Source organism: Grammomys surdaster, unplaced genomic scaffold (assembly GCF_004785775.1).
Source record: "Grammomys surdaster isolate TR1022 unplaced genomic scaffold, NIH_TR_1.0 227, whole genome shotgun sequence".
Lineage (NCBI taxonomy): Eukaryota > Metazoa > Chordata > Mammalia > Rodentia > Muridae > Grammomys > Grammomys surdaster.
In genome coordinates this window covers 3,426,333-3,451,959 of record NW_021604672.1, presented here as the reverse complement: position 1 = coordinate 3,451,959, position 25,627 = coordinate 3,426,333, and the positions used below count along the sequence as shown (strand labels likewise).

At 42.4% G+C, this 25,627-nt stretch overlaps 1 protein-coding gene across 2 annotated transcripts in view; it reads left to right on the top strand.

Moving 5' to 3' along the window:
* Window positions 1-1,012: 1,012 nt before the first annotated feature.
* The window catches only part of Fez2 (fasciculation and elongation protein zeta 2), a 39,300-nt gene continuing 14,685 nt past the window's right edge, over window positions 1,013-25,627 (top strand). Inside the window, exons 1-5 of one of the 2 annotated variants that reach the window (XM_028773449.1) lie at window positions 1,013-1,327; window positions 5,749-5,857; window positions 13,731-13,847; window positions 15,787-15,928; window positions 17,693-17,961. In XM_028773449.1, the coding sequence (XP_028629282.1) occupies window positions 1,077-1,327; window positions 5,749-5,857; window positions 13,731-13,847; window positions 15,787-15,928; window positions 17,693-17,961 (888 nt within the window). In that variant the 5' untranslated portion in view covers window positions 1,013-1,076. The remainder of the gene's footprint in view (window positions 1,328-5,748; window positions 5,858-13,730; window positions 13,848-15,786; window positions 15,929-17,692; window positions 17,962-25,627) is intronic. The other variant, XM_028773450.1, reaches the window with a different exon arrangement.

The window sequence follows — 25,627 nt, the reverse complement described above, 5'->3', positions numbered from 1 at the left end:
AAGGGCCTAGTGCCACTGTGAGCAGAAATGGGTCTCCTACGGAAAGGCTTCTTACACTAACATTTAACACTTCCTTCTGCCTGAGGAGGGGCAGGTATTGTTCACAAGGCAACTTATTAGGCATTTTGTAATTATATATAAAATAAGCCCAGTGGATAGAGTTGCCCAATAAATTTTTATACAAATCCTGAGTATGTGTATATATAAAAATATTTTATATTATTGAAAGATGTTTTACCCACCTGAATGACACATTTAAAGAAATTATTGTTTCGTTCATTTCTGGGTATTTACTGTGCCTACCTACTTATTGTAGTTAAATGCATGTAACAAAACTATAATCCTAGCCATCTTTAGAGTACAGTGTGGTCAGACTGCATACGACCATCACTATGCTCTACCTCCACAGATCATTTTATCTTTCAAAAAATAAAATAAATAAATAAAGGAGAAGCCAGGTCCATGGAACAAAAGCTTCCCATAACTCAGCCACACTTTTACAAGATTTAATTTTCACTAAGCCTTAACACTCCAGCTACAGTAAATAATAAGGCAGTGTCCATATATAGCAAGTAGGTGAATATTTATCGTTGAGGCATTTTCTAAGTACTTTGAGCCTATCCACTCACATAATTATTCAGCAAGCATGCGCTTTGCAAGAGGGAGAGATGTATTTGTGGAATGAATTTCGGTACCACATAAAATATTTACCAGTAACTCTTGTCAGTCTAGATGAACTGTTAGGAATGTTCGCATGAGGTAGAAATCTGACAGTGGGTTTAAAGAAGTCTTCCTTTTAGCCACTTTTAGACAGGGACGCTGAGGGAAGTTATTTCTAAATGATCAAGAACATAGGAAATGACTCAACGCAGTTAAGGTTTTCCTTTCTCTGAGAACTGGTAGTCAGCTCCAGAAGTTTCAGGAAGTGAAGACCTAAGTCAGCTTAGGTCTTGCTCACTCAAGAGCTGGCGGACAAGGGGCGTGGCCCAGAGTGGGCGGTACCTAGGGGGCGTGGTCTGAAAGCGACAGGGCGTGGCCGTTTGGCCGGGGCGGAGCGCACGCCGGCAGCCGGCGCGATGGCGGCGGACGGGGACTGGCAGGATTTCTATGAGTTCCAGGAGCCGGCCGGGAGTGTCCAGGATCAGGAGAACTGTAACGCGAGCCCGGAGGCTGGAGCGGGGGCACACGCGGGCGGCGACAGCTTCCCGGCGCTGGCTTCCAGCCTGGAGGAGAAGCTAAGCCTGTGCTTCCGCCCCACGTCGGATGCCGAGCCCCCGCGGGCGACCGTGCGGCCCATCACAGAGTGCAGCCTCCTGCAAGGGGACGAGTGAGTGCGGGCCCGGGAGCGGGCGGGAGCGGCCCCTACCTCGCCCTGCCCCCGCCGCAGCCAGGAGTAGGCACAGGCCCCGCCCCGCGCCCTCCTTCTTCCTCGGCCGCTCCCGGCCCCGCCCCGGGGCTGCCGGCCTGGCCCGCTGGAGTTTAAATGCCCACTGCCCTGCCTTCCCTTGAATCTTCCTGCAGACCCCTGTGTGCTTCCTCGTGGGAGACCCTGCCTCCTGGGGCACGTGTGGGTCACAGTTCATTCATTCAACTCGCTTCTGTTAAAGACCCTGCCATGGCCTTGGCACTGGGGATGCCGGAGTGGGCATTGCGCCCCTCAAGTAGGACACAAAGTGAGATAGGACACAGGTTCCTTAAACACGTGTTTTGAGCATGTAATGAGTGCTCTGATAGATATTTGTACCGGATATGGGAGATTTCAAAGGGGATGTCCGAATGAAGACTTCATAGGGAAAGCAAGCCGCAAACTGAATCCTAATGGAGATCTGGGAGTTGGGTAGAGTGCAGAGGTGTGAGGTACCATTGAAGTTACAGAAGTTTGTTGGGCCCACAAGAGCAAACTGTCACAGAGGCAAAAAGTGAAGGGCATCTCTTACTAATGACATCTAATAGTGTAGCCAGAAGACCAGTGCCCGGCAGCAATGGCCTCAATCTTCAGTGAGGACATTCACAGAGGTTGATGAGAGTGCTTTATTCTAACACTTTAAAACCCAATTATTGTTTGTGTAAATGAGGGTTATAATTACGTACCACGGTTTTGCATCAAAAGCAACCAAAAAAAAAAAAAAAAAACAATGGTGCAAGTCAGCGAGCTAGGGTGTTTTGTTTGCAGGGTGAGAGAAGGCCCTGAGAGTACTAGCACTCCCCTTAGGGCCAGTTTCTGGAGCATTGCAGAGGTGGAGGGAGACACTAGACGTTAGTGAGGAGAATTAAAAACAACATTTGTATTACATGGTAATAGTTTTGTGTGAGTTCTTGCGCGATTGTGGACAGGTAAAGCAAGCCTGTTGAGCATATCCTTCGAAGTCAGAGAGCCACTTGGACAGTTCTCTTTATACAACGTGGGTCCCCAGGGTCCTTGGTCTTGGCGCCAGGCGCCTTCAGGAATTCTTGGGAGGAATTCTTGAACTATGATAAGATTCATGCCATTAAAAAGTTTTAATTTCTCAAGGAATTAGGAGATTTATTAAGAAAGAGCAAAGAGAGAGGGCATAGGTAAACATGGGTGAATAGCTGTGCTCCCAAGACCCTTCCATTTTAAGTCCTCTCTTGTTCAAGGGCAGAGGAGGGGTAAGTGTGTGTTGGGAGTGTAAATGCAGAGATAAGCATGCAGTGAAACAAAAGGTGAGTTTTGTAGAATTTCCCTAGGAGCAGATAGCTTCATATATGTCTAGATTTATATGCTTGAATGATTGAGACTTACTGCATATTCTGGATTTTAAATTTATATTTATGAGTAACTTACTTAAAACAGATGAGTGTAGTATCAAGATTCTTAGAAGACCTATTTTTGGTTCAGCTGGACTTTCTGGAAAGTTTATTTTAGCCTGTTGTTGCTTTTCCTGTTTTGTCTCTTGCAGCCCAGGCTGGCATTGAACTTGCTATGTAGTTCAGGCTGACCTTGAACTCCTGTTCTTCCTGCAGCCCTTCATGTGCTAGAATTACTTGCATAAGCCACTAAGCCTCGTTTTGTTTTCCCTCCATTTGGAGGTAGTCTCAGATAGCTCAGGCTAGCCTCAAACTCATATTATAGCTGAGAATGACCTTGAACTCCCAATCTTTCTGCTTCTATCTCTGAGTGCTGATATTAAAGGCATGCACTAACACACCCAGTTTTCTGTAGTGCTGGGACTTAGCCCCAGGGCTCATGTATGCTTGGCAAGTATTTTAGCCTTTCCCCTTCATCTTTAGACCATGTTGCTCTTGATAATGGTTTTTAGTTGGTGTGTTGGTGAGAGTATTCTGATTTGGGAATGTGTAAACAATCTTTTCAGAGTGAGGGCTCATTCCTCCAGTGTCCTCTCTCTTGAACACATTTGCTCTGTAGGGTTGATTCTAACCCATTTCAGTGGTTAGGAAACCCCTCTGCCCACATGCTGCCGTGACTTGGGTCTTCTACTTCACTCCCTCGAGCTTTGGTTTCAGTTTCTGTCGCTATGGATTGTACTTGACTGCTCCAGGAGAGCCACTGTCCCTTGGACTTTGACTCCAGTAGGGAGCTCTCCGAGCAGCTGTTTATGAGGAGTTGTAATTTACTATTAAGATGATGGCAGAGAGAGAGGCTTGTTTATTGTCCTCATTTTTTCTTGGAATCTGGAACCCACAGCTACTCCTTCTGGGAGAGATACTCCACTATCTTTATCTTCTAGCCTCTTTAAGAAGGATGTGACCAACAGATAAAACAACCCTTCTAAACCTGGGACTCCTCACCTATTAGAATATTCTGTGACCGTGGCCAGGGTTAGGTATGTAGTCAAGGTTAGGTTTCAAGCCTGGGACAAATGGCTTAGGTGCCCATTAACATACCAAAGTGGACACTGGCTGCCAGGCTCTCCCTGTGTCCCTCAGTCCCTTACAGGGCCCTCCAGGCTGGCATGCCCTGCCCCTAACCCTGAACTCTCCAGGGCTGCTCTTCCCTATATAACCCAACCATTTTGGTTACCTGCTCTCTTTGGACCTTTGGGTCTTCTGGCTGCTGCAGCTGCTTCCCCTCCCTCTCCGCCTTTGCCACAATACATCCCAGCCTAGGACATTGATGTCTGTCTCTGCCCCTGCCTGTGCCTTCCCACATAGCTACAGTGAACCCTCTCCTCTGCCACACCTAGGAGCAGTCGTGGTCCTTTCTCTTTTTATCTCTTCTTGTCATTCATTCATTTGTAGTATTTGAAAAGTTGGGGCCCAAGATGGTCAAACTCAGCAAGTAGACAACCTTGCCTCCAACTCTAGGTCCTTGCTTGACACTAGACAGTATCAGGTTCCAACAGGGAGGCAATCTGAGTGAGCCCTGCCAGGGGAGCGCTGTAGGGTGACTTCCCTCCCCCCCCCCCCCAGCTCTGTGAGGCTGATTTGGGTTTGGGATGTAATATTTCTGGCAGCTTCTATTCTTAAGCTTAGGATCTTATTTATTGAATCAAGTGTGTTGCTTTTCCAGTTTTAAACTTACAGTGTTATGTTGTTATGTTTGCGCCCTTGCTAGGATTGTTTGTATCCTGATGGCTGATAGACTGGCACAAATATTTCATGACTTATTATTATGTACAACTGGATACATGTCACAAAATTTAACTTTAAGAAATATGACATGTTAGTGTAGTTTCCCAGGAAGTAATCAGATGTGTGTGTGTAACCTCATTTACCTTAATTAAATCCCATCTTAATGAACTCTGCCTTTTTTTTTTCATAAAACACTGTATTTTGCTGTGTTGATTATTATTTTGGTACCCAAACCTGAATTTTATCATGAAGTTTGCTGTCTTTGTCCAGTGTGGTTTGTAACTTTTCTCAGTGCAGTTTGTTTGAGTTACTACTTAGAGCTGGATAAGTTGCTTACTTATGTCTAAGCTTTGCTTTGTGCCAGGGCAGGTGATACCCAGGGAGGCTAAGGAGCAGGTGGGTTGTATAACCTGCCTGTACGTACAAGATCCCTCATCCTTTACCTGTGCATCAGATGCGGCTTCATCCTATTACAGTCAAATCAGAAATTGAATTTTTCTCTCACTTTGAGGCTGAATCCTTTCTCCAGAAAATACAGTGTCCCTTTGGAAAGCACAGTGTGTCACTTTGTATTTCTGGAGAGAGTGCTAAGATTTCCCCCATTTGTTGGATTTTTACTGCAAAATGAGGATTGTAAAGGTTTCTGCTTCTAATGTTGTTTTTGAGGATTAAATAAAGTCCCCCCACCCCCTTCAGGTCTCCATATCTCCATCTATCTTTCTTTCTTTCTCTCTTTCTCTCTCTCTTTCTTTCTTTCTTTCTTTCTTTCTTTCTTTCTTTCTTTCTTTCTTTCTTGGGTTTTTTGTTTGTTTGATTTTGTTCTTTTACATTTAGTTACTTACTGTGTGTGTGTCTGTGTACTCTGTCATTCTCTGTGTATGTGTTCTATGAACTTTGAATAGTGCCCTGCACATAGCAAAATGGAAGTGTTAGCAGGTGCCTTTAGGAGAGTCCTTCCTTCCTTCCTTCCTTCCTTCCTTCCTTCCTTCCTTCCTTCCTTCCTTCCTTCCTTTGTTTCTTTTTTATTTCACAACAAGATGTCGTCAGTTCAATTGTATGATTTCTCGTGACTCTACATTGCTCAGTGCACCTCTTATTTATTTTATTCTCAGTCCTTTTACTATGGTACTGGATATTTAACTAAAGCTTTGTGGAGTGGTACTTCTTACTGATTGCTGTTTTCTTCTGCTTAAGGATTTGGAATGCCCTGACAGATAATTATGGGAATGTCATGCCTGTAGACTGGAAGTCGTCACATACGAGGACCTTGCATTTGCTTACTCTGAACCTCTCAGAGAAAGGGGTAAGTGAGGCGCTGGACCAGAGTGACTGTGTAGCCAATGCTGATAGTGGTACAGGAGTGGAGCATCTCTTAGTGCCAGCTGGTGGAGCTGCCTCTTATTTTCAAGCTCTTGGGCTGGCCCACTCTTGGTGTCTTGTCTCTACTGCTGTCCCTTTGCTAGCACAGTCTCACTGGCCTTCATGTGTTCCTTTTTACATGGCTGCTAAATTCTGTCACCACCGATCTCCATTCCTTTCTGTTTATACAATGGAAATTGTGATCTGATGAGAACACTCAGAACCCTACCTTCTATTTAATATATTGGGGTATTTGAATAGTGTCAGGGAGTTACCTTTATGTGATTTAGTGAGACTGGGCATGACATACATTCTTGTGAATAATGAGGAACCATTAAAAGACATTTTTGTTCTTGACTTTTCATGCACATATGTGAATATATGCACTCTAGAGGGTGTGTGTGTGTGTGTGTGTGTGTGTGCCCCCGCACGTGTGCCTGTGTGTGCATGTGTGGATTTACCAGGAGGTTGACCTCAGGCATCCTCCAGCCATTTTCTACCTTATTTTTAACAGTAGAGTCTCTGTTGAATCTGGAGCTCACTAATTCATCTAGGCTGGCTGACCCGTGAGTCCCAGGCATCCTTTTCTTTCTCCTTCCCCAGCGCTGGGATTTAATGCCTGGCTTTTTATATGTGGGTGCTGTGGATCTGAATTTGGGCCCTCAGACTTGTGGCTCCCCACTCTAGCACCCAAGTGCTCTTCCTGCTGCTGATTTTTGACTTTTAAATGCATGTCCATCCTGGCAGTGTCAGATGGAGATACTGTAAGGACACCGTGCTGTGATGGGCAGGCTATGGGGGCCAGGAGGAGGAGAAGTAGGATTTGAAGTAGATGCTTCCAGAGTTAAATGTGTTTAAAGCTGCTGAGGAACACAGCAACATCAATTTCAATTTCAGCTTCACATTGTTTTCAATTCTTCAGCAGAGAACAATGTAAGCTCGTGTCAGGTCCCCTGGCATGATCAGTTTCATTAAGTGCAACTGTGTGATCACTGGCAGTGTAACGCTGTGGCTGTCAGTAGGTTAAATGATATTGTTAATGTCTCATGAAACGATTTTCTTAAATGTGTGACTTGAAAGCCACCTGCTTTCAGTGTCCAGTGGAATATGGAATTCTGACTCTGTTTCCCAGAATTCTAGTGGATAACAAATCTTACTGTTTGATCCTGTCATTAAACCTTTAAGCTTTACAGATGAACCTGACACACATTTACTATACCAGACCAGAGCTAAATAGCATTTGTTGCAGCTTCTGTTTATTTAGGGCCTAGCTGTCCTTTGGGACTTTGTCCAAGTTCCCCTCCCTCGCTGAAGCTTCTTATTACTGTTTTAGCCTCTGCTGAGCTCACGGAATTATACAATTTTAGAGTTGACAGGATCTTTAAAGGACACTTAATCCAGCCTCTCAGATGGGAGAATCTCCACCTACAGCCTCACTGGCAGACACACCCATGTCCTAAATCCTTGCAGGGAAGAAAGCATACTCCTGGGGAGAGACTGGAGACCCCTGTGGAGATGTGAGCCTTTACAGGACTTGTTTTCTGTCCTGCAGAGTCTAGCCCTAAAATCTCTTGGGAGCTAGTTCCCCCCCCACTCTCCCCCCAGCGCTTTGTCTGTGTGTCTTTCAAATCACCACTGTGCTTTCTTATTAATCCTGTTTCTGAGTCTGTCATTAGATTGTGATTTCCTAGTAACTGTGCCCGGCATTGGGTGAGTGTAGTATTGTCCATTTGTGGAGAAAATAAATGAGTGAATTACCTTAGTCTGGAGACTAAAGTCAGAGATCATAATGGAAATTCTGCCTTATTTAAAAAGCACAGTAGTACCAAGACGCAAGCACTCTGATCCAACTTCTCTGAATAAAATATAAGTTTTGTTTTGTTCTTGCTCTGTAACTTTAGTCATTTTTGTCTTCCTTTGACTGTTGTTTTTAATGCTAGAGTAATGCTATAGCCATGTTCATGACTAGTTAAGCCTTTCCATTTAATATGAATACTGAATGTAGGAGCTTTATCTGGAAACGCTCAGTTGATAGACAAGTGATAGATAAGTAATAATCAATCAGTCAGTCGGTCATGGATCATGCTGTGGCTATTCCACTGTTAAGGAAAACTGAATTAGAACTTCATTCTCCAGAAACATCACCTTATGCATGGAGTTGCCGAAGAACAAATAGACAAGAATGACATCGGAGTAATGATGTTGATCTTTTAGGTGGATTTAGCCTGGAAAAGTGTTCTTTAGGTACAGTGCAGTATTCTTTCCATGACTGTGTAATTTAAAATTTACCTTTTGGAAGCACTCTTTAGGTTTTGCTAGTTATAAAATGGGGTCTAAAAGGGCATTTCTCCAACTTAAGAATAAGAGAGTATTTTTTTTTTTTATTAAAGCAATAGTCAGGAAAACAACAGTTAGATTTAGTTACTTCGTTTTCTTTCATTGGCAGTCATGACACACATTTCTGTATTTGTTGAGTCTTTTCTAGAAGTCTGGCATATTCCACATTCTTCCATGGGCATCAGTATTCCATCTGCTGGGTGTGCAGTTTAAGGCAGGGAACCAGTAGGATCAGCTCCGTGTCCAGCCTGGGCACCGGAGGAGTGAAAGAATGCCTGGCTCCAGAAGGCACATTGTGCCTGATGGGAGGGTGACTACTGAACTCATGTCAGCCAAAGTTAGCTTTTAAAGGCCTAAGTGCTTTCAGTGCTGGTGCACTTCATCTCTGCGGGGAGTGGGCCTGGTTCCCTCTCTGGAAAGATGATCTGGGATCATTAGTTCTGTTGTCATGGAAATTTAGTAATGTGGTGTTAGTGTGTTTGGAACCTGCTCTCAATGAGTTTCTGCCTCAGTGTGCGATGGAATGCCTCTCTGTCATTTTGGCTTAAGGTTCCTCTTGTGAATCTTCCCATTCCTTCCTGTGCAGAAGAGGACTGTTATCCTCTCTTCTTCCTCCTCTTCTCCAGCTTCCTCTCTGGACTAGGTGTCATGTAGCCCAGGTTGCCAGTGAACTTGCCACATAGCTGAGGATGAACTTGAATTGCTAGTCCTTCTGCCTCTACCTCCCCATGCTGGAATTGGAGGTGTATACCACCATGCCTAATATAAGAGGGACTTGTTTCTAGCACATCTTGATATCTTTAAGGGTAGAAAGAGAAAGACTGTATTCCTTAACAGTAATTTTAAAATTAAAACTTCATTTATAAGCCAGAGAAGAACTATAAGGCAAAATTCTGGTGTTCAAGGTACAATAAGGAAGGATGATGGAACAGGTGACTTTCAAGTGTCAGAATTCTAGTGACACCTTGTAGGCCATGTGAGCCATCTTACGCCCTTATGTTACGAACTTACGCTCTCCCTTTGTTTCTGCGGCCTTGGAATCTAGCATCCTCTCATGAAGAGCCTAGTCATTGACCTTTTTCTTACTGAAATTATATTCTTTTTTTGTCCCCCTACCCAAGACAGTTTCCCATGTCGCTCTGGCTGTCCTGGAACTCACTTTGTATAGACCTGGCTGCCCTCAAACTTAAGAGTTCTGCCTACCTCGGCCTCCAAAGTGCTGTAATTAAAGGCATGCGCCACCACTGTCTGGCTCCTGAAATTATATCCGTAAAGACAAAACTGTCATCATCTAGGAGCTATCCCTGTGGGGCTGAGGTAGCTCTTGCCCTTCATCCTGGATGCCTGTGCCATGTCCAGTGCCTTCAGCTGCAACTTTTTTGACTCAATCTCATTTTCACTTTTAGACTTTGTACCCTGACCTTTCCAGAGGATGAAGTGGCTCTCTTTCTGATCACCTCAGACTGTAACCCCTACACAGCAAACCACCCCCCCCCCCATCCCCAGCGTGATCCTGTCAGAATCCCTGGTTAAGTTCATCCTGACATTTCTGTGTGTGGCATAGTGACTTACAGCCACTTGTCAGTCAGCTTTAAAGGGTCACTTCAGTAATGTGCTAGCTGGGCCCCAGCTTCTGTAGCTGTGGCTCAGACTCCCAAGTGGTGCTGGGTGAGTGTAGAGATTGAAAGAAGTCTGGGTACAGCAAACAGTTTCCGAACACACCCCAAATCAATGAACTGTTTCTGGATCATTCACTCCCTGCACCATGTGACTTCATTAGCCTCTTTCTGAACACACAACATGTATACTTTGCCCTGCACATACATACCACCAAGTACTTACTAATGCCACCTGAAACGCCTTGGCTCAGGTTCGAGACAGTTGCAGTAGAACATGCATTGTGTCTTCACTGCACACACCAAGTTGTCTGTTCTTACAGAAACGTAATGTTTGATCTCAGAAACCAAGGATGGAATATTTTCCTGTTCTCATTCTTAACCTTGCAGGCGTCACCTCAGTGTCTCTTTGGGTTGTAATGAGGTAGAATTTTGCACTTGAATGACTATTGTTTGAGTTGCTGACTTGAATTCCAGCAAAAATTGTTCCACGAGTTTGGTTTAGGATTAGGAGTAGGTTTCCAACAGTCTCTGACATGACCCCACACATACTTCTGCTTTTTGTACCGTATATTTGGCATTATTAGCATTGAGGGTTATAAAATCAAAGTCTTCATCGAGTCTGAAAAGTATTGAAGATATTTGGGGTCTTAGGGTATCTATTATGTAAAAACAAATGTGTACATTTGCCTCGTGAGTATGTAAATTTGCTTTCATCTTTAGTAAGTGGAAAAATACATGCTTACCAAAAGAATTGTAAAATATATTTCTAAATTTATTTATGTTTTATTATCAGTAGATGTTTGATTTGTGTATTTATTTTATATATACCTAGGGCCATATGAAAATTTCTTGGGTTAAAAGAGGGTGGTGAAGGAGAGGTTTGGAGTCCTGAGAATACTGACTGTCTTCTGGTGATTCTTGATTGCCTGGCCAGTGGCAATTCCAGTGTGAACCGGTTGGTCACTCTATTGACCTTTCCACACACACACCCTCTGGGGAGATCTACTTCCTGTGTCATTGCAGAATGACCTTTACTCCTGCATTGTGTCTGGCCTGGTGTTTGTTTCCTCTCCATTCTCCTGTGGTATCTTTCTGAGAATGGGCGCAGGAAAGGTAAATTCTTTGAATACTGCACATCTAAAAATGTCTTTCTTTTTAGCTTCCACCTAGTTGTTAAATTGGCTGGATATTACATTCCAGAATGGCTTTTTTTTTTTAAACAGGAAAATTGCATTGATTGTTTTCTGGCATTAATTGTTGCTGTTCTAAACTCAAATGATATATTAATTCCTGATTCTTCTTCTGGTATTTTGTGTTTGTCGTTTACATTCGATGTTATGAAATTTCATGGTGTGTGTGCGTGCGTGCGTGCGTGCGTGCGTGTGCTCGCACTCGTGTGTCCATCCCTGTCCTCACTGCCAGACCTTTTCTGGCCTGAGATGCTGTGAGAAGTAGAAGGAGGAGGTGCACTGTCCCTGAGGTTGGCAGAGAATTGCATTGTGTGCTGACAGTAGACCTGGAGAGCAGTAGGTCATCCCCACGCTCCCCTCCCGTGGGAAGTCAGCATGCTGGGGGCTCCTTCCTGTACCTTTTTCACTTGCTGGCTTTATTCTGGCTGACATTCGTCTGAACACTTCTGAAACTCTTGTGTGAGGAACAGACTCTAGAGACCTGCATCCGCTCCATTGTATTCTACAGTTTAAATATATCCTACGTACTAGTAAATAAAATCGCTTTTCCAGATAAGCCTCCCTACCCCCAGTACTAGGGGTTGAACCTAAGGCTTTAAGCAGTTTCTGAGATAGATCCTGTGCTGTTTTTGTACTTTGCATTTTGAGACAGGATGTTACTAAGTTGCCTAGACAGGCTTTGAACTGAGATCCTCCTGTCTCAGCCTGTTGTTGGCTTTACAGTCCCGTGCTACCATGTCTGCCGAAAACTTGATAATTTAGTTATGCTAAAATATTTATAAATGGTTGAGTGTTATGTATCCAAAACGCTTGTTTCAGATTTTGGATCTTTAAAAAAAACTGGAATATTTGTGAGTATATAATGAGATACAGAGGTGGGACCCAAGTATAAACATGATAACAGTATTGTTTTATATATCTGTACAGTCTGGTGGCATTTTTAATATTTTTGGCGTACATTTGTTTTGAGCACAACCTGCAGCACTGAGGTCATATAAGGAATTTCCCCTGGTAACATCATGAAGCTTCTAAAAAAGCTTCTTCTGATTTTGGGACATTTGGATATTAAAGATTTTTATTTATTTACTTAAATTTTAAATTATGGTTGCTTGGCCTTTCATATAATATTATATAATAATTGATTAATACACCATTTTAATGAAATACTATGTAATGTAATGGTATGGTTTCTTCTTCCATAGTCTTTCCTGTCTGCTTTGTTCTCATCCTGTGCTGATTCTTCTTGGAGAATAGTGACAGTAGGTGACAGAATGTGACAGTAGGTGAATAATTCGTAGCCAGTTAACTTTGACTAGTTCCTTGACTCTGCTGAGTCTCCCCAGGTTGCTTTCATAGTTGCTATTGATACAAAACTCCCAGTATTCCTGGAGGGGCTGTTTATAGTGGGCTGAGTAGGTGTAAGAGAAACGGATTAGGCGTGACAAAGTACCCAGGTATGGCTACAGCTCCTGGATGAACAGTACCCAGACATGGCAACAGCTCCTGGATGAACAGTACCCAGACATGGCAACAGCTCCTGGATGAACAGTACCCAGACATGGCAACAGCTCCTGGTTGAACAGTACCCAGACATGGCAACAGCTCCTGGATGAACAGTACCCAGACATGGCAACAGCTCCTGGATGAAGAGTACCCAGACATGGCAACAGCTCCTGGATGAAGAGTATTCCCTAGACATGGCTACAGCTAATCAATGAATAGTACCGTAGGCAAGGCAACAGCTTCTGGATGATACAGTACTCCAGGATTGGTTACAGCTATTGGTACTTTAGCAGCACTGAGATGAAAAGGGAAGAGAGAGAAGTTCTTAGAATCTGTAGAGATTAGCAGAGAAGTCTGCTTGACAAGAGCTGTGGCCTTTGGTACAGAGCCAGAGCTGACAAATGGCATTCTGGCAGAGAGGAAGACAGCAGGATGAGCGCCCAGCACTCTCCTTCTCACCTTGCAGTCTCCCGGTGTCCATCAGAGATGTGTAACCCAGCTGAAAGCCAGAAGTCAAGGGCATCCTTTGATCTGGTCCATATGGTTAGCCTCCTGTGCACAGAGCTCAGGTAGAAACTGGCTTGGAGGCGATTGGAGTCTCTCCAGCATAGTTAGGCTTAAAGGTGTTTTAGGAACCTAGAAATATTCTTTCTTCATTTGGACGTTCATCTGGGAGGCTCAGTGTGTGTCATGGTTAGGTCCTACCTGCCAGGATGTTGATTTCTTTTACTCCGAGTATTTGAATGTTAGAAAGTAGTTTGTAGATAGCTGGGCAACATTTAACACGTGTCCTTTTGTTAACCATGTGCTTGATGCTACCTCCTATTCACTCCATGCCTTATAGTCTGCTAATAAATAGTGTATTTTTTTCTTCTATACAAGTGTCAGTTTTAAATACTGCCCTTGTAGCTGTTTTTTTTTCTGGAAAAAGATCTCTGTTTGTGTCAGGCCATAGGGGTGTATGCAGCACCTGTCATTTTAAAGTTTGTCCTATAGTGTACTTACTGCTGCTGGGGGGTATGTAACGTGTGTGTGTCTGGGGTGTCTACCAACTCCCCCTTTCCAAGGAATAGCTCTATTGCGTGTACTTTCCTGTTGTCTCTTAGACTCAGAAACATCAGTTTCATCAGAAGGACTTACCTTTAAATGGGGGTGCTTCTCTTTTTAGATGAATGATGGCTTGCTGTTTGACACGTCAGATGAGGAGGAGCTGAGGGAGCAGTTGGATATGCATTCAATCATCGTCTCCTGTGTCAACGAGGAGCCCCTCTTCACCGCAGACCAGGTATGGAGGTGAAGCCTGGGGCTGAGAGCCTGTCTTACTATGGCAGCAAACAATGCTTGTCAGAGCGTTCTCATTTCCTTTAGATTGTGTGGTTAATGCTGGCTTGACATTGAGTCTTCCATGGAGAAGTAAAACAAGGTATATGTTGTCCAAGGAAGATGCTATTTTGTGAATTGGGAAGATTTCCAGGCCAGTCACCTACTGTGATTGATTATAAGTAACGAATGGAGGGTTAGTGTTTAAACCAAAATTTAGAAAAAATAACAAGTTTCTACTGTCTACAAGGTTACCCAAATATGAGTGAATTGGAATATCTGAGTTGGTGTTTTGGTTTGTTTTGAGGCAAGGTCTCCTTATATACCCTGGCTGGCCTAGAACTCCCTTTACAAGATGGTCTCAAACTACAGAGACATACCTACCTCTTCTTCTTGAGTTTGAATCAAAGACTTGAACTGCGAGCCTGGTCCCGCCAGGCTTGTTTTCATAGAGTCCCTGGTAAGAGTTTTAACATAATAGAAGTGTCTGTTATATCCCGTAGAAAGAGGCCAACATTATACCTGTGGGTACGGTAGTAATATCAACCTTGTACCTGTGGAGTGCTGCAGTAATTTCAACTTTATCTTCACTGGAAGCCAGCTGAGTCAGCCCTGTCATTGTCTGAGCTCTCCTCCCGCCTCTGCACTGTTGTCAGAGTGTGATGGTGGCCGCGGGTGGCTGCGCGGGCTGTGCATTCTGTCACCTTTTATTTTTAGTCAGGGAAGGGAAGGTCAGTAAGGAGATACGTTATGGCAAGGTCAGAGGAGTACGTGTACACGGGAGGAATGTCCTTCTGATTCCCTGATTACGTTTGTGGTTGGATTGTTTTAGGCTTAGACAACTGTGGTGCTGAGGAGAAAGGTAATGCTATCTATGGAAGGCTTGACAATTCAGAAAGAGGCGTGACCCTGGGCAGTCTCAGTCCCTGAAAAATCTGCCGGATACCACGTTGTTTCTGTTTTTAAGACTTACAGCCTCATCTCCTATAGCCTCCTGGAATGTCTCATTGTACTGTTCAAGGCTCTGTCTGGGGCGGTGTCCTTCCTACTCAGCACCAGCCCTCAGGTTGACTTTCACTTTCCCCAGCTGAAGAGCTAGCTGTTATGGTCACCAATTCCTAGGTACTTTCAGATGTACTCATGGTGTTTGATATCACCATTGAATTGTATTTTCAAATGTTTTTTCATGTTTAAAGGCCCTCCCACCCCACCCCTTTTAAGTAGTGAGTAGCTTTCTCTTTCCTTTAAAGTTTCTACTTCCTTTTTCTCTCTCAGAATCTGGAGGCACAGTTGTAAGGCTTGAGTCATACTGAGTATGACAGTAGGTCACGGTGTAATTAAACCCATATGCATTTCTGGAGTCTTCCTTCTCCTCGAAGCTTTTTTCCTGTCTGATTCTGGTTTTGGTAATTTAAAAATACCCCTTTGTCCTTCACTGAATTAATAAATGAAATTCTTTTGCTGCTAGAGAGCTAACTTCCTGCTTTATGCGTGAATATTTTTATGTATATTACATTTTGTAAGTTTTATGTCGAAGGTTTGGTTAATGTAGATCACATTGGTGTTGAGCACATTTGTGTGGTATATAGTCCATTTTCCCGTCTTTATCATCCTTCATCTATAACCATGATCTGTGTCTGAGTAAGTTATGGCACTTTTTTTCAGACATATCAAGATGTGCTAAGGTCTGCTGAACTGCATTAGGCATTCCAGATCATATTCTATTGAATTCTGTGTTCATATATTCTAAATTCCATAAGCTGTGTTCACTTTTACATGTGCTTCCTGCACATAGTAGGCACTTAATGTCCCTCTACTTGGACAGAACGGTAAGTACTGTTGGCACAATCAGGGTTGCTCTTCGCTAATTTATTTGATTAACAGCAGTATACATGTTTTGGAAGGTTATTGAAGAAATTGAAGAGATGATGCAGGAGTCACCAGACCCAGAAGATGATGAGACGCCTACACAGTCAGACCGGCTCTCCATGCTCTCCCAGGAGATTCAAACTCTTAAGAGGTCTAGCATGAGCAGCTATGAAGAGCGTAAGAGACCCTCCTTACATCTCTGTGCCTTCTGTCTACATCCAACATAGAATGCCACCATCTCCAGAAAGCTTTGATTTTCTCAGGCCCTCTGGCCATATAGTTCTCTGCACATACTTTGGCATGGCCTCTTTGTTCCGGACTCTTGTATTTTCTCCAAGCTCTGGATTAGTTTGCTTTAGGGAAAAATTTCTGCAGACTGGGTTGCTTCAACAGCCTGAGTTTATTTCCTGGTTGTTCTGACAAGCCTCAGGTCTAAGGTTAAGGGTGTGCTCCTCCCAAGGCCTCCTCCCTGGCCTGTGGGTGGCTGTTGTCTCCCGTATTCCTTCCGTACATATCTGTGTCCCACATGTTCTTCATGTTCCTGTAAGATACAGGTCACATTGGATCGAGGACCTTCCTTGTGCCTCATTTTAACTTAGTCATCTCTGTAACTGTTCCAGATGCTGGTGTACTCTGCTGTACTGTGGTTAAGACTTCAGCATGCCTTTTTGAGGGAAGATGTTTAGCTCATAAAAAGCAAGATAGTAATATATTTATTGAAAATAATTCCTAAGTTTACAAACAGTTGTCTTTGATGTAGCTTTGAAAAATTGTAGGAAGTGAGATTTTCTTAAAGTTGGATCTGTGTTTGTGTATGACAACACTGGACTGTAAATACCATGTGGTTGGTTGTCTTGAAGAGGTTCTGAATAGGCACACCCAGCATGGGATTGCTCTGAGACTGGCAGCTGATGCCTCCTGATTATTGCCAGGCCTGGTTCCCTGCTGGGTAGGATCTGGGTTTGTATTTGTGGTCTGACTAGAGGTCTGAGGCTGGGCAGCCTTAATCCCTTTGTGTTATGTGGCTTCTTTTTAACCTTTGGAAAGTTCTCTGACACACCACATTTTTTCCCTCTGATGCGATTTGGCCACAGCTCTGTAGATAAGCCCATAGCATTGCTGGGGAACTAAATCCAAATCGGTCTTGATTATGATAAGATACAGGAAGTATGTATTAGTTAGCTAGCATTCCGAACAAGTTCCTCTGACTGGGTGGCTTAGACAGTGGAGTTTACCTTCTCAGAGTTTTGTAGGCCAGGTGTTAAAATCCAGCTCCTTGGCTTGGTTTTCAGGAGGTCATCTTTGTCCTCTCTCTTCATTCTGCAAAGATAGCAGTTACATTGGATTAAAGTCTGTATAATAAACTCATTTTCACTTTATGACCTTTCTAAGTCCTTCCCTCCAGCTCATCCAGACTCATTGCGAGGTGCAGACAGTAGGGCTTCAGCAGTGACCTCCTAGCTCTCCCACGCGTTGGAGAGCTTGGGAAGGACTGGAGTGACTTCCATGGACTGTCCCTCCTTTCATCCTCCTGATCTTCAGCCAGATTCATGAGAGGGGCCATATAGGATTGAACAAGCATTTTGTTTGATCCTTTTGGACTGGCTCTTTCCCCAGAATCCTGACTAGTTGCTTGTTAGTTTATGTCCCTTCCCTCTGGTTCTGTGTTTGTTCTTTTCCTCAGTTTTGGCTGTAATACTATTCGTGGGATGCTTGATTTATACACATAAAAAATGGTTACAGTTTTTAATCTCAACTGCGTGACTTTTTCTACTCACCTCAGCTCATACGCACTCACCAGAGCTTCTTGGTTTCTGAGAAGATCCCAAACAGTCAGTATAATTGCTTAGACTTTGATTTGCCCTTTGGTTTCAAACACCCATTATGCTGCCTTGAAACAGCAATGTCTCAGTGTTCGCTGTACTTTGTTTCTGGCCGCAGGAGTGAAAAGGCTGTCAGTATCTGAGCTAAACGAACTGCTGGAAGAAATTGAGACAGCCATTAAGGAGTACTCTGAGGAGCTGGTGCAGCAGTTGGCCCTGAGAGATGAACTGGAGTTTGAGAAGGAAGTGGAAAACAGCTTTATTTCTGCTCTGATTGAGGTGCAGAACAAGCAGAAAGAACACAAAGAGACAGCCAAGAAGAAGAAGAAGCTCAAAAATGGCAGCTCTCAGAATGGGAGAACTGAGAGAAGTCACATGCCAGGCACAGTAAGTGATGTGTGTAGGAAGCACCTGATGCTGTCCACAGGTCGCTTCTAGCACAGCTGGCCAGTGGTGGGTCAGGCAGGCCACACCTGTGCAGAGTATTGAGCACCACTGGGACTCTACTAGAACATGTTTCCTCAGCTCCTTCAGGAAGGTGTTTCTTAGTGATTCTTACTGTGCTGTCTGGATACTTCTGCACTTGAGTGTGCAGGAGGCCAGGCAGTGGAAGGAAGAGAAGGAAAAGGACGATGTCCTTAAGCAAAGAGGACTGGCCAGTGGTCAGTCCTTACTACCTCAGAATGATAGTAGTAACCCGTTTGGCCGCCATGCTTATGGGTGTTTCTGTTTTCTTTGTGATTAGCTCTGGGGGTTGTATTATAAGCTATGAAGAGAGTCCTTTTAGGGGTAGCCGCGAACTGTGCTGACCCTAAATATAAACAAGTTCCTACTGACTTCATCAGAGGCTGTGGGTGGCAGCTGGGTGACATCAGCCCCACTTGGCTGTATATTTAGCAGACCAAAATATTACTGACAGGTGAGAGCATATTGGAATATTTGAAACCTCAAGCCTTCATAAAAGATGTTTTGTTTTCTAAAGTGATTTCATTGGTTAAACTTCATCATAAATATTATCAGTCAGTTCTCTACCATTTTTTTCTGTGACCAGTTGGGGTACTGTATAGTCCCACCATGACTTCATATATGAACAAATGTTGGTTCTATTTTTAGAGTAGAAACGTTGGGTAAAGTGATTCATTTTTCTAAAATGAACATTTTTGTCAATCAAAATATAATATAGTAATACATGTCACAAACTGGTCTTTAAGGTTTAAAATAATAGATGTTCTCTCTTTGATTAAGTCTTGATTTACCAGAGAATGAACTCTCATTGGCAGATGCTGATAGAATCCTAGGAAGAGAATCTAGTTGCTGAGTAGCTGGGTCACCAACATGTGGGTAATGCATAATCTCCATAATCTCACCATGTATTCCATTAACAGTATGGCCAATAAGATGAATAAATTCACATTTTTTAGTATGATGTTTATTCGTAGAATTCTAGAAAGAATAGAACTTATAAATTCACATTGAAGGATTCTGATGAATTTAGTTTTGAAAATACCGATTGAAAGGATGTCTGTTTAGTCATTTCTAGTGATTATAAGCTTTTGAAAGAAAAGCATTTGTTTGGCTATACTGTCCTGGAACATTTACTTTAAAATATCAAGGATAATATTTTCATTTGCATGTAGCATTTTAATAAAAATATACCTTTTAAGTTGCCTATTATGGTAGTGGGATTAAGTAAAATGCTTGGTTGGTAAATCCTAGCATGGTTGGTAATTTCTCCATAACTGGTGTTAGGGATTACATGCAAATCCTCTATTGGTGTTAACACTTGGCTGAGAAAAACAAATTTATCCCTAGAGGGGTTTAAAGACTTCTTTTTGTAATTCCTGTATAAATAGGGTTAGCATGGCTCCATTGTATAATTTTGTACAGTATTTATATGGAGAACTGGATTTGTCAAGACAGCAGGGGGGTTTTAGTTAAGCCTTTATTGGTCTTGAAATAGAGTCATACAAACCTCCGTTTATTTTTTTCATAATATTTGAACTCATGAAGTTGCTTCCTGGTCCTGATCTACTGTTTGTGTTAAAAACTTCAATCAGGATCGTAATGGCATGGCTCAACTCTGGGTCTTGTTTCCCATGTCTTATTTTAGCTCAGATGCCAGAGAAAAACCGTCTGTCTGTAACACAGACGGCCTGAACCTGGTGGTTTGGAAGATAGTTATAGGTGGTGCAGAAGAACTCTAAAGTGAAGTGGCCATTTGGGTAAACGGATTGCTAGAGGAAGTTCTTCTCAGACACTTTATGTAACGTGGCCGTGGCACGTAGCTCACTAAGCGACTGTCATCAGCAATACCAGTTCAAAACCTGGTACCTCCACGTGCATTGCCTGTTTTTCCAGTGACATCACTGTTTTCCCTCCCACCAGTGCATTCGAGCGTTTCCTTGGGTGTGGAATAACTTCCCTTTGTTTTCAGCAGTGTTTTGAAACCCATATACCCACTTATAGCTGGTGTAATAGTATTTCTGTGAGGGCCAACTTGCTCTCTTGGGTTCAGATGAAGAAATGTTGGGCTGGGACTAGATCAGGGTTAAACTGTCTAGCTCTGTCCTTCTGCATGTTTTGTTACAAACATTTGCCCCCCCCCAAAAAAAAATTGGAGGAAATGTTTGGGCTCCTGTCTAGAGAATTAGAATATTTTATCCGGGCAGGAGATTGTGTTAACTAGTAAGGAGAATAATGTATATCTTATAAAAGTGAAATGTTACCTTGGTTTGAGTGGTAAATGTTAAAGTAGTAATATATGTGAGGTAAGGTGTGCATTCATTTGGCAAGTCTGTGGAGTATTCCTTGTGGCAGGCACTGTTTAAGATACAGTGGGGACTAAACCAGGCCAGGCTTATACATTGAGCACAGATTCTAAGGGGGAACAGTAATAGAACCAACCAACCAACAAATAAACATACAGAAAGAATGATTGACCTTTAAATGCCTTGAAACACTGCTGGCAGAGATGGTCAAGCTGCTGCTGTGTCATTGTGGATGTGGCGGTTATTTCTCTGCTGTGGTCAGGGATTGGCAGAGGCTTGCCAGCCCTTCTCCCAGTCTCAGTTTGGAAGGACGTGTATAAGAGTCGGTCTTAGGGCAATGTGATTTGGGACAGCAGAGGGCTTGCTGCTGCTTTGCCTTGTTTTGAACCCCTGGAGCAACATGTGGGTGGTAGAGGCTGGCCTGGTGGTGCTTCTGTTTCACAGATTGGTGATTGGATGCCTAGGTGAAGGCATGCTTCCTTATATTTCACCGTACGTTAATGCAGCGGGCCTCCCCTCACCTGACTCTGTCTCCTCCGCTTCCTGTTTGTGTTTTAAACTCATCCTTCAAAATGATGGTCAAGCGTTGTCTTCCTTTCTTAGAACCTACCTTAAGGACTCCTTCAACACGGAATGGACTAGATTCCTCAGATTCCTCCTCTCTTGGGGCCAGTATGATTCCTTTTAATTACTTCTAGCAGTATTGAAATTCCAATCTTGTGTGTTTGTGTGCCCATCTCTGTGATATTTTCTTGAAATTAGGAAATTTAACTTTGCTTCCTTGGTGTTTTTAGGTCCAGTATAAGGTACCTAACACATTTCTGTTGGATGAATAAGGGATTAATGACCTACATTTGTGTTTTGAATCTTTGTGTCAGGTGACAGCTCCACAGATGCTAAGTAGCATCTTAATCAAGGGTCCTGCCACTCTGGGTGGAGAGACTTTTGAGTTTCAGATTAAATGACATATTGTGTCAAAGATTAGCATATACCGCGACATTCTGCTCTGAGATATCCCATGGGAATTTGACATTTATGTTGTGAGACCATGGTTAGTGTAACTAGTTCACTCATACAGACTCATTAATAGAATTTCTAGGTCTTCACATTATTAACACTATTAGAGAGACCGTTTGCCAGTACTTCCCAGAAGCAAAGGTATGATTGGCCTTTTTAAATGGACTGATCTGGTAGGAAGCTGCGGTTTGATCTAGTTGTATCCCTTCCTGCGTTGCTTATGATGTCGTAATTGAGGTGGCTTTTATATGTATCTATGAGGTGCAAGTTCTTCAGCTACTACAGTACCGTGTTGTGTTGTAGTCACTGGCTCCAACCTCCGTGTTGTACACAGTGCAGGCTCCTGAAGGGCTCATTTGCAGTTTATCAGTGCCTCACCTGCCTCTAGTGGATACAGACTGACTCCCAGAAGGCTTGGATTTCGGATTTGAATTAATATTATTCCCCCAGGATTTTTTTTGGTAGGGGGTGGAGTGGCTCCTGTTTATACCAGACATTTTCACAGATCATTAACTTCTAGAGGCAGTTCCCTTGGGTACAAAAACAAGTTGAAATACTCCAGGATATGTTTTAATTCAGTCGCTCCTGTACATGCAGAATTATCTCAAGTTTGAAAGACACTGTTGTTTACCTGCCTCTGTAATTGAGTGGATGAAAAAGGACATACCCTTTCAGAACCATGACTCTGGTTTACAGGACAGGTGAGAGGTGCCTCACTCTCAGTCTTTGGCTGCAAAGAAATGATATACTTGGCCTAATCACTTTGAACTTTCTAGAGAGTTTAGAATCTTATTACTCTAACACAATCAAAAATATATTAACTGGTATAACTTGGAAAGCCCGCCTCTAGTGATGTTTGGGAGATTAGCAAGTGGTAACTTGCTATAAGTTCTAGAGAAAGCAGGAAACTTGATTGTAAAAAGAATAGGATCCTACATAACTACTTTTGAAGTTGAGAAAATGATTGCTTAAAGATGGGGAAGAGCCGGATGGAGGACGCTCCTCCTTGGATGGTTTCCCCCATGGATGCATTGCTTTGTTTCTGATGTTCCTCTTATTAGGACTGTTGTCCAGTTTACTTTGTCTCTTCTTGTCCTGCAAGAGTACCCCAGTGATAGTTTTCTACTTAATCTTGTTCAAAGCTGACATTAAGGTAAGAGAATTTTGTTTTCATTTAGATAGTCATCATTAGATCACTTGGAAGTTACTTTAATTCTGGTTTTTAGCCTAAAAGGTATATTCTGATATCTACTTGAAACTTTGCCTTTTGTTTAGAAAAATAAAAGTACTGGGGACTTCCTTTTCCCTTTCTTTAATTTGGAATTTTAAAATTGAACCTTTGGGAAGCAAATTGCTACTGCCCCAAATTCCTTCTCTGTTTATTTTATAAAGTTTTATTGAAACACAGCCATATCCATTCATCTATTCAGCACCTTTTATATGGTGGTGACTCTTTTTATATGGTGGAGACAGAGTTAAAGAGTTTCACTGGAGGCTGTGTGGCCAGCAAAGCCTAAAATACTTACTCGCTGATCTTTTGCAGAAGCAGCTAGCCAGCTCCTGATTTACATTGAGTAAGCGTAATATTAGGGGAAAGGACTGAAGAGAGAGGGCTCAATAGTTAAGAATATTTGCTCTTTTAGAGGACCTGGACTCATTTCCAGCACCCTTATTAGTTGATTCACAGCCATTTCTAACTCTAGTTTATGGGATCCAATGATCTTTTTGGCCTCCAAGGGCATTCCATGCATGTGGTACACATTCATCAATGCAGGCAAGATATTCATATGCGTAAAATACAAAGAAATCTTTTCTAAAAGGTAGATGGAAATATAAACTCAATTTGGATTTGAATGGACAGACCACAACATATAATTCACATAAAATGTTGTCATGTTCTGTCCTAAGGGTTTGTCATTTGGCACTTCTTCAGTAGCCAGTGTTTAACTTACAAGCTGTCCATGCATTGACCTATCCATCTTCAAGCCTCAGGAGCTCCTGGCCCAACAACAGACCTTTGTTCTGTGTGTCTAAGCTATTTTAGCTAAGCAAGGGACCTGGTAGATAGACCAGTTGTCTCTAGTTTGGAAATGAATAAAAGGAATAACTATGTTGGATGTGTCTGGGCACAGTTTTCCCACATAGTGGTAGAAGACAATTTAACAGAAAATAAGTGGATAAGGTGTTGATTGATCCTTTCCTTTTAAACAATTCTCTGTAAAAGGATATTTTCAAATTCAAATAGTAATATATTTTCAACAATAATTTGTGGATGATAATTGATAATATTTCTTTTCTTCCTTTCCCTCTTTTTCTTTCTCTCCCTTCCCCAGCCCTCATTTCCTCTTATTCCTTCTTCCTTGCTTCTTTGGGATTAAAGCTAGTGGTTCACACATGCCAGGCAGGGGTCATACAGCTAAGTTATACCCCTAGCTCTATACTTTCCTTTATTGTGAAGAATATCTCCTAAAAATTACTAGTAGTATTTATCTGCTTTGGAATAATTCAAGTTTTCAAACTTGGATATAAGGACTTTTGAAAAGAAACTTTGGTGGATTTCTCTTAAACTTCACAATTCACATGGAAACTGTTTGACTTTCTTAAAGTATGGAAACAAGGTATCACTTTTACATCTTTTTGTCTGTTACATCTTTTAGAAAAAGGATATCTATAGTCCTGGCTGTCCTGGAGCTCTCTTATATAGCTCAGGCTGGCCTCAAACTCACTGAGATCCTCTTGCCTCTGCTTGCCAAATGCTGTGGTTAAAGGTGTGCACCACACTCACCCTACTCTCACAGCTCAGGCAGTGCCTGCTCTCTGAGCAGTTTTAGTTGGTAACTTTTTTTTACCATTGTTTTGCATTCATTCTTCATACCTTTCTAATGTTTTTTGCTAAACTACTATTCAGTAAATTAGTACTTGATGATTGTCAAACTATCTAATCTGATGTGATTTGTGGGGAATGGTAATTATGTTTTTAAATTAAATTAAATTATTTTAAAGTTATGGCTTTGCACCACGTCAGTGCCTAGTGCCTACCCACAGAGACCAGAGAAACTGTCATGTCCCCTGGAACTTAACTTACAGAGGGTTGTAAACTGCCATGGGGGTGCTGGGAGTTGAAACCAAGTCCTCTGGCAGAGCAGCTAGTGCTCTTAACATGGAACCATCTCTCCAGCCCTATTTCACCCTCTTTTGAATTTCCCAGACATAAGAATATTAATGTCAGAAGAGCAAATGAGAATAAATCCAAAAGTATATGAAAAACTTCCCTTAGGGTTTTTTTTTTAACTTTTTTTTCTGACCCAGCTTTGGTACTATAAGTTTGGAAGCTGGTCTGCCTAGTTAGAGCCCCATGTGGGTCGGTTCAGATGGGCACAGAGCAGACACTCAGGCAGAAATAGCTCTACTCTCCTGGTCTCCTTCTTAGCTTTGTTTTTCCCTAAGTTGGATATGTTTGTTGTTTTTGTTTATAAAATTAGTTGAGCTGGTGAAATGCCCTATATAGAAAGAGTTGATACAGAGAATTATAGAAAGTACTGAATAAACTCCAATGTTGTGTCTGGTTCTTACTGCTTTTGAGTTTGCAGAAACTTTTTAAATCTTCTTTACTGTTCAGAAAGACCATCAAAGCTTTAGCTGATTTATAGATCTTGTTGTAGATTTTTTTTCCCCCCTGTGGTCTTCAGTTTGGTCTGCAGTGGCCTTTAGACAGGAGCCCAGTGTTTCTCAGTTATAATCTTATTTATATTTAGACAACATGATGCAGTTTCTGCTGTTCTAGACAAATGTAAAAGGTTGTCATGATTTCTTTTGGAAATGATGACTAAGTGTTATTCCAGCACCCCCTTTAGATGAATAGAGTCAAAACTTTTGAAAAATATTTATCTTCCTAAATATTTATTTTTCTAAGCGCATTGCTGAATTCTTCTTGCGTATTACTTTATTTTAAATGCACAACAACCTCAGAAAGAATATTAACAATATTCTTATTGCCAAATCTTGAATAAGCAAATGTTAGCTTTATAAAGGCCTTAGCTTCTGCTCACAGAAATAGCAGGCACAGAGAGAAAGCACGGAGAGAGTTGCCTAGAGCAGGCAGAGAATTCTCTAGAGGTGCAGAACTCTCCAGAGGGACAAGCCAGGAATGGCTTGGCTTTCCTTCCTTTTAGCCACGCAGGCAGGCTGTACTCAGGCTCACAGCTCTCACCTCCTTTTTTTATCTTTTAGATCTTGCTTACACTGTGTTTGTTGCTCCTGGTTTCATC